Source organism: Panicum virgatum, chromosome 8K, assembly GCF_016808335.1.
Source record: "Panicum virgatum strain AP13 chromosome 8K, P.virgatum_v5, whole genome shotgun sequence".
NCBI lineage: Eukaryota > Viridiplantae > Streptophyta > Magnoliopsida > Poales > Poaceae > Panicum > Panicum virgatum.
In genome coordinates this window covers 47,771,077-47,779,896 of record NC_053143.1, presented here as the reverse complement: position 1 = coordinate 47,779,896, position 8,820 = coordinate 47,771,077, and the positions used below count along the sequence as shown (strand labels likewise).

The following is an 8,820-nucleotide window of genomic DNA, read 5'->3' as shown; positions in this document are numbered from 1 at the left end:
GCCCGAGCAGAAGACAACTCAACCGGACGCGAGGAGAAGGACTGGTGTCGTTGGAAAACCTTCGTCGACACAGATCGCCGCTGATGTCGCCAAGCCCTAGAAACCTAGGTCTGCCGGCGCCTGTCACGCGCAGGCGCTTATACAACAGTAACATCTAAAAAAATACTGTAACACCACATACGGCCAATCCCAACCGGGGGTTCCTATTCATCTTGTGGAAGATGATTACATTGTGTATCTATAATTCAGCAAAAGCCCAACATGTATATTAGTAGGTCCATAACGGCCCATAAACAACACAAGCACAGTAGCAACGAAGTGGAGCACAGTACTGCCATGGGTAGTACTGCACCACCTTTTGTTATTTGTTTCTTTTCTCTTGCTCCGGTTGTACTTGAAGCTGGTAACTCCCAATTTTCCTTTTTGAACCAAAAGAAAACATGAGTAAATGTTGAGCTAGTATATATTATTTCAACATTTCAGAATACTTTATTCAACATTGCTTTAGATCTTGTTCAACATTTCAGATAAACTGCCACAACATTTTATATAGTAATGTTGAAATAGTATATCTAAAATGTTGAAACTAAAAAACAGAAAAATATGTAATCATGTCAGATCTCAATTTGTTAGAAAAATTCTAAGAAAGATGATGGTTGAATCAGAATTGAAAATAAATGAGGCGTTAGAGAGATAAAGAAGTTTAAATTTGGAAAACAAATCTCGTGTGAGCTAATCAATTTCCTGCGACTTCCCATCTGTCCACCCGCTCCCTCCCAGGTCCGGCCCAACAGTTGCTGGTCCACCACACCTACGCCAGACCACGTCATCCTGGTTTGCCCACGCTCGCATCTAGTCCGTTAGCTTAGCTACGTGCACGCATCTTAAAGTGGAAGATGTTTAAGAAACTTTCTTCCGGAAGACAGATAGGATTCCGGATCCCAACCGAGCCTTTGGTAGCCCAGCCCAACCAGGATGTAAACCATTGGGCTTGAAGGCTGGCCTTTCAAAAGAAACGCTGAACTCGATGATGGGCTTGGCCATGGGCCTCAACAACCCCTGACGGTCGGAAAACCTATATATCTTCCGGAAAATAATATCTTATATAACTTCTGCTTTGAGATCCACGTATGTATAAATCCAGTGGCCATAAAATAAGCTGGGCTGCTGATTAGTCATGTGAGCGCGGGGAAGAGAACACATGCCCTCCTGAGTCCTGACGCATGCGTGCAATGAGAAGTCAGATGTCCCTTTTGAGTTTGAAACTTTGGTTTTAATTTTCTTTCAAACCGTAAGTTTGTTTTAGATTCCGTTTGAACCACGGTGTTATTTGGAATTTTTGCAACAGAACAAGATCCAATATGAATATATTTTGACTTGTCGAACTTTTTTTGAAAATTCAACATTCCAATTAAAACGCTTCGAAATTTTAAATATGTATGTTCAACATTGTAGATATACTGCATCAATATTTCCATGTGAAATGTTGAAATAGTTCATTAGAATTGTTGAACTAGATTTTGTTTTATTTTGACTCTGGTGGCTTAAAATGTTGACCATACCAGTTAAATATTTTAAACATGCTAGGTCATAAATATTTATAACAAAAATTATGAATCATGGTCGCATTAAGGGGAAAAAAGCAAATAAAGCTTACCCGCTGGCAGCCTATCCTCATGCCATCTTATGAATTCTGCTCCTACGTGATGTGTGATGTCAACTACGCAGTGCTCGACTCTGACAGGCTATGGTGGCATGCAGGGATGTAAATATATGGTTGTGGGCTTAATGGGCTTTGAAGATATATCTCTTAACCATCTTCTGGAAGGAGCATAGGAGCCCCCCCCCCCTGACGGTTGCCTAACAGGTTGCTGTTTGGTTGCTCTTTCCTCTAAAAAAAGCTGTTTGTCATAACACCACTATTTAACAAATGACCAGTCAAACTTTCACTCAAAGGTCAGAACACTAACTTACCCAAAATACTAGAAAATGGTTATCCTTATTGTTGTTTGAAGCCTAGGGAATTTTTGTGAGAAAGTTCATCGTCTCCATCGGTGATATAAGAATTTTTGTGAAAACCATGGAACTCCATTAAGTATGCATATTTGGGGGAAGGTTTTATCATAACAACTTTCTCATATGAACATCGTTAAAGACTTTTCGCCTCTTTTAATCCAGCAAACCTCGTCTTTGTGACGCTTTAAGAAAAGTTCTTCTTTGAGATTTGTCTAGAAAGAAGCACACCAGAGAATGCACAACACAAAGCCAACATTTTAGCTTTGAAAGAGCTTAATCGTCGTACATTCAAATCCTAGGTCCAACATGAGCGCCTTTTTTTCCTGAATAAATAACATGAGTGCCTTCGTACTTGTATCCCAGCAAGGTCGTACCTTGAAAAACAGGAATTGGCCTTTGTTTGTCCTTAAAGCCTCAAAGGTGATGAGCACCTCTAGTTTGTACTGTGTTCTGTGTATATTCCATCTCGGATCCCGAGGCAGAGAATGAAGAATGAAGATGCCATCCAAAGGCTATAAGCTACTGCTATCTTCTCTCCTGCTCCTGACATGGTGGCCCATGCATCCATCACTGTCTCTCAGTCTCTCTCACACAATCACACATTCTGAATGTGCAGAGGTAATGCAGCTGCAGGTTTCTACGTACCTTCGTTCATGGCTGCATCATTCCTCTCACCGTCTCTCCCGTGCACATCCACTGTGGAGTGCAATATCTTTCTCGGGGAATCCAGCAGAGGATGAACCAATGGAGAAGAAGAGGCAAAAAGGAAGGTCATGCCTCGTGTATGTTCAGCATCACATGCATATGCCATCTCTTGGAATCCAATGAGGAAAGCTATTATACATATTTATTTATATATATCTATGTTTCTGGGTGATCAAATGGAAAATTCTAGATGAGCAAAACGAGAGCAAGATATATAACCTCTTGGAAAATTCTGCTTCATCGATATGACAGTTACGACGACTACAAAACCGCTTGTGTATTTTGAAAAAAAGGCGGTGTAAAATTTTGGGCTCATGTATATTGTTGCGTGTTTTAGAGAAGAAGTGAAGTGTGGATGTGGATATTCCCTATATGTTAGGAAGTTGACATTGTCCCCAAAGACTATACATCCTGAGAATATACCATTCACTTGATACCCCTGTTTTCTTGCTCCTACCAAACAAGCAAGGAACCAGGCACCAGGTGAGCTCCAGATCCAAAGCCTGCACCAACCCAACAACCAACAACCCTAGGCCAATCACCAGCACCACACCTGGGGTGGCTAATTGTTAAAAAGGACAGCTTTATATTAAACTCTTGTGTTGATCTTGCTTTTGTAGTACTCAAACGAGGTGTTTGATTTAAGTGTACTACTATATTGATCAGGGGAGGCGGGGCCCCACAGGTGCACCAAATGATTAAGCACCCAGAAAAGAGCAAAGGAAGGGCATATGCATCAAGATTCCATCTCCTTTGTGTTCTGGCTGCCTTTGGAGGATGTTCTTTTTTTCTTTTGGTTGCTGCTGCAATTATGAAGCCAACAACCAGCTGATGTATGCCTTTTGACTTGTTTAACATGACTGTGCAAGTCGTAGCAAATTAACTGGTCCATTTATTAGTCACCCAAACTCAATACTGGAATTTTCAAGGAGAATATATACAATACCAACTTCACAAATTCCATTACAATGAAATCTGATATACGGTGCCTATTTTTTTTAATTACTCCCCTTGGCTATGCAACATCCCTTGTGAAATCTCGAGATGTATAAAACTAAAAAGGGTGAAAATTTTCTAAATTTGAACTACGCAGTTTCAAAAAGAAAAGAGAGGTACAAAAGTAAAAAGGAAATATCATCTCACAGGGTTTAGGGCCCTTATTAGATTCTAGAAAGAAAGACCGCATGGAAATGGACAGGACTGAGCACTGAGCAGGAAGGACAAGCTAGGCAACAAGCTAGGCAAATGTACCTTTGAGCTGAGGTCATAAATGAGCTTTTGAAACTTTTCCACAAGCTAAGAAAATAGCATCTTTGACAGTACATGAAAGCCAAATCCTAAAAGCATCGTCAGAGGTTGAATACAAGGTAAAAAAAAGTTTGAATATCCTTGCAAAATTGAGAAGAAGGGCAAAAGATCGATGAAAGTTAACTTATAAAGAAATCGCACGTAAAGCCATCACCATGCCCCTACAAAATTAAATCTACTCAGGTAAAATTATCCTTTTGAAACGTAAAGATAAAGATAAAAACTTGATTTTTACACAGGTAAAAAAAGGGACAGGGTTTGCATGCGCATGTGGCCTGTATGCGGATGCGGCAAAGTACCCTAGAACAAACGCACTGGACCAGGCAGTGCACGGCCAAGGTACATTCACATGTCAGTGAGATTCCTGAGTTGGAAACGGCACGGTTCGGTTTGGATTTTGCAGTTAACTCCAACATCCAGTACTGTTGCTACATCACTAGCTTGAGAACAAAGATAACCTGGAGCTATATATGTATGTATGTAATCTAGCTCCCTGAGTAAGTAGCTTGCTTGTAATTAAAGAAAATTAGTATGAACAGAAGTCACAAATTTGCATTTACGCAAGGTTTGCCGGCGTACAGGATTTGTGTACAAGGAGTTACAAGCTGCCATCCTGCATAACTTTTGCTGACGTACTACTGCAAAATTCGAATACAAAAGGGATTTAAAGATGCGAGATTAATGCGCGGAGAGTTGAATTGAAGTGAAAATGAGCAGAATGTCATGCATGGTGGAACGAAACCGATCAGCATGGGGAGCTCAGAAGCTTCCTCCAATGGATCACCTTATCCATCCTATACACATACTATATGGTTGTCAGAGACAGTACAGTGATAGATCGACGACCGATGAACAACTGAACCATGGCAACTATTCCTAGCTAGCTAGCTACTAGTAAGTAGTGACAACTGATCGATGACAAGATCACAAGAGGTGCTAGAGAAGCAGTGAAATTCTCTAAACGACATGAGGGAGTGATCATCAGTAGGAGAGTCAAGGACTAACTCCAGTTCACCATGGTAGCTCGAAGAAGAAGAAGCATTCCTTGCGATCTACGGGTTGACAGTTTTGCCCCCCTGCTCCGTCCCCTCACGTGCTCACCGGCGTCCACTCGAACCGGCCTTCCAACGGGCGGTCGAGGGCGACGTCGTAATTGTACCTGCGAAATCGCCTGTTGGTGTTAGCAAAAAAAACCCCAGATTTTACAGTTTTTTTTTAAAACAGCTTTGTGCGGGCCGAATCGTGCACAACACTACTGCTGCGCACCAAACTGCGACAAGTGCTTACGCCTCTGCAAATCGCCGGCGCTCGGCGAGCTCGGCCGCGGCGAAGAAGGCCTCCATCTCGGCCTCCAGCGGCGGCGACGGCGACGGCAACGGCTGGCCTGCGACGCCGGCCTTGCTCTCGGGCTCGCGATTCAATTGCACCACGCCGTCGTCGGAGAAGGCCGTGTTCGCTCTGATTTATTTTGAACAAAATTCAGAGGGAAAGAAAGTAGTAAACATTTGAAGATATCATTGTTTGTGCAGCAGTCAACAATTTTGAGCAGTTAACTTACCCGGAGCTGTCTCCACGGTCGCCGTCGACGCCGTCGTGGGCAACGGGGCTCGCCTGCGGCGGCGGCAGCTCCTCCTCCGGCCGGGCGCCGCCGTCGAGTGCCGGCCGGCTCGGTAGCTCCGCGCTCTTGCGCCGGCCGGGGCTGCCGCACGCGGCCTTGTTGCCGCACCGGCGGCGGCAGGCTGATCCGCGGCGCCTGCCCGGCGGGCTGCACGCGGCGGCCGCCACCGGCACGCGGCGGCCGCTCCGCAGCGTGAGGTACGCCGCCGCCTCGCCCGGCGACGACGGCGGCTTCCTGCCGCGGATCCTGACGCACTTGCCCATCGGCTGGCCGCTGGCTGGTTGGTGGCTGTGCTGGCGTGCACTCGGCTGCTGCGTGCTGTGGTAGTGAGAGCTACACTGTGAGAGTGAGTGAGATGGGCATGGGCGCATAAGAAGGCTCGCCACGTCACGGCAGGGTAAGTTGGCGTGCAGCTAGTGGTTGTAAAAAAAAAAAAAAATCTTGGCGTGCCGTGATGCAGGTGAGAAGCGTAAATGGCGCCTGCAAAGGCTCGGGTGGTTTTGCAGCGACCATGCTTAAGTACTAAACTAGCTAGCCATTACCAATTGGCTGTTCTATACCATCAACCCCGCTTTAGATTTTTTTAAGAGAATTTTTATAATGATTGAAAATAATAAGAGCCGTACATTTGAAAGAATCTTATGGTAATCAAGGTAGAAAGTACCTAGAAGTATCTAAACTAAAGTAACTAGTGGTACAAAAATGTGAGACCAAGTACCAAAAATTGGGTCTGAATACTAATTTAATTTAATTTTTGTAAATACCTTCCATTGATCAAAGGTCAGAAAAGATTTCAAGGCAAAAGTACCCATTAGTACTTTACAATCATAATAACAAAGCTCTTTTTTTTAATTGAAATTCAAACCATAGATTCTTCGAAGCAGGTCTGTTTCTTTTCTTTGTGGAAAGTATAGTCTTGATCGATGTGCTGGAGCCTTTAGGTGCAAAAATAAGTATCTCCCATGATTTTCAAGTCGGCTAGAAATCACTGGGAGAGTTGTGGTTTTTTGCAAAAGCTCTTATGCAATTCCTTTTTCTTTTGATGTATAGATTCAGTAGGGGTTGTCCTTAAAATAATCTTGTTGTTACAATAAGTAACTTGATAGGTCTTAGCAGGTACCGTTCTCATCCATTTTAAACTAATACATGAGTTTATCTAATGAATTTGCTCGGATGACTTCATTCCTCATGCTTAATTACTAATCATGTGCTTTGTCATGGATGGATGGATCAACCCAATATTCCATTCCTCAAACAAAAAAAAATGTGAGCGGTGAGAAGATGATGATTAAAAATCGACCGAAAGGGTATGATGGGCCCTACTGTAGTTCATTAAGAGGAAGCAACCGGCTTTTTGGTCGAGAAAACCCCCGAATCCTAGCCCCGCAAGCGAGGGGTTTTTTTAATCTCATTCTGAAATTTGCTCCGACGGAAAGTCCAACTCAGGATATGAGGAATGCTACTAGAGCCACTTAACCAATTTAGTTAGAGATCCGTTTGCGAGGAGATGATGAATTACCCTAACCAAACACCTGAATACTACATCACTCTTGCTATCTTTAGAAATCATGTAGTTTGGACGGAATTCATTTCTTCAGATAGCACAACTAGAAACTAAGAAGAAGATATTACCTGGAGGCGACATTGACAGCGCAAACGTCTTGTCAAACCAGATAGATCATCATGTGTGCAATGTACTACTAAGGTGCTGTTTGTTCCCTTTTTAATTTTCCTTTGTTACGCGATATGCATGCAGACTTGGCAACAGTAGGAGCCACCAAGGCACCCACAGCAAACAAATGCGGGCACTCACATGCACAAAAGCCTTGGAACTCGGGACAAGTCCTAAGGAACAACGGACTCTGACGAGTGAACAGCACATGCTGCATTTGCAGAGGCCCCGGTTTTGTCTCCGTCTCCGTCCCCATCCAGGTTCATTTGATCGTTCCCGACTCCAACTCCACGATGGGGCCGGCCGTTTGACGGTCACCACTAGCTACGACCACATCCTCCCCTACTAGCAAAAACATCCAGAAACAATGGTGCCCCATCTATCAGTAGGAACAATCTTTACCGAGGCACGTGAAAGCTAGCAGCAGTTCTGCCTGTTCATCATCACGGTTAGTTCGATCAGCAAACAAAATCTGATCTTGTTGCCTGTGATCTATCCAATGATCGATGGCAATCGATGCTCCCTGTAGCAGCTTCATCTTCGTCGTCGACCTCGATCGCCTTCAGACACGCATGGGGGCCAGATGCAGGCGCCCGAGTGAGAATCCGTAGAAAGTAGCTTACTGATCTGAGGCCATGGTGCACTGACAGCAAGCGTATGCAGTCATGGAGAGCAAAGCGGCGGCAGTGAAACTAAAGCACACACTGATGAGTGATCATGAGGTGCCAATGCAAAGAGGCCGTTAACCTGATCAAAGCTAGCGATTATCATTAGCTTATTGGGGAATCTAAGGAGCGCCAAAGCCTGAGTGCAAAAAAGTGCATTTTGCCACCTACCTCGCTAGCCATTGGTGTCAGCAATGGTCCATTTGTTCACCCCCAATGTTTGTACCAAATTAAAGGACTTTCAGTCGCGTTAAGGTCTCTGCAGACGGCTGTAATTAGCATAGCAGGTGACGGTGAAACCTAGGATGGATCAAAAGGCCGGCCACTGAAGACTGAGGCCCTGTTTGGAACCAAACTTTTTTCAAAAGTCCCTCTCACATTAAAAGGAATTTTACTATTTTATAGTATTAAATAAAATCTGTTTATAAATATTTTTTGACAGCTCAGTGATTTTTCGCGAGACGAATCTAATGAGCCTAATTAATTCATAATTTGCTACAGTGATGCTACAGTAACCATCCGCTAACCATAGATTACTATACCTCATTAGATTCGTCTCGCAGTTTAGCCCCAGGGTTCTGCAATTAGTTTTATAATTAATATTTATTTAGACCCTGTTTGGTTTCCATAAGTCTCTAGCCCCTCCAAAAGACCCTGGGTCTAAACAAAAGTCCAATCCTGTTTGTTTTCAATGATTAAAGGGACTAAACCTCATTAAATGGTGTGTTCAAAAGATATTTTTACCCTTTCTCCCTACATGCATGCGGATAGAGTAGGGGGCAGTAGGTGAAATTGTAGCCCAAAAGTCCCTAAAAGCTCCTCATGAGAGTCTTCTT

General features: G+C 43.7%; 1 protein-coding gene across 1 annotated transcript; it reads right to left on the bottom strand.

Moving 5' to 3' along the window:
* Window positions 1-4,700: 4,700 nt before the first annotated feature.
* On the bottom strand, window positions 4,701-6,095 carry LOC120644954 (cyclin-dependent kinase inhibitor 3-like). Its single transcript, XM_039921693.1, has 3 exons — window positions 5,588-6,095; window positions 5,317-5,487; window positions 4,701-5,188 (listed from the first exon to the last, which is right to left on the bottom strand). The coding sequence occupies exons 1-3, from the start codon at window positions 6,016-6,018 to the stop codon at window positions 5,119-5,121; spliced, it is 672 nt and encodes a 223-aa protein (XP_039777627.1). The 5' UTR covers window positions 6,019-6,095; the 3' UTR covers window positions 4,701-5,118.
* Window positions 6,096-8,820: the final 2,725 nt, after the last annotated feature.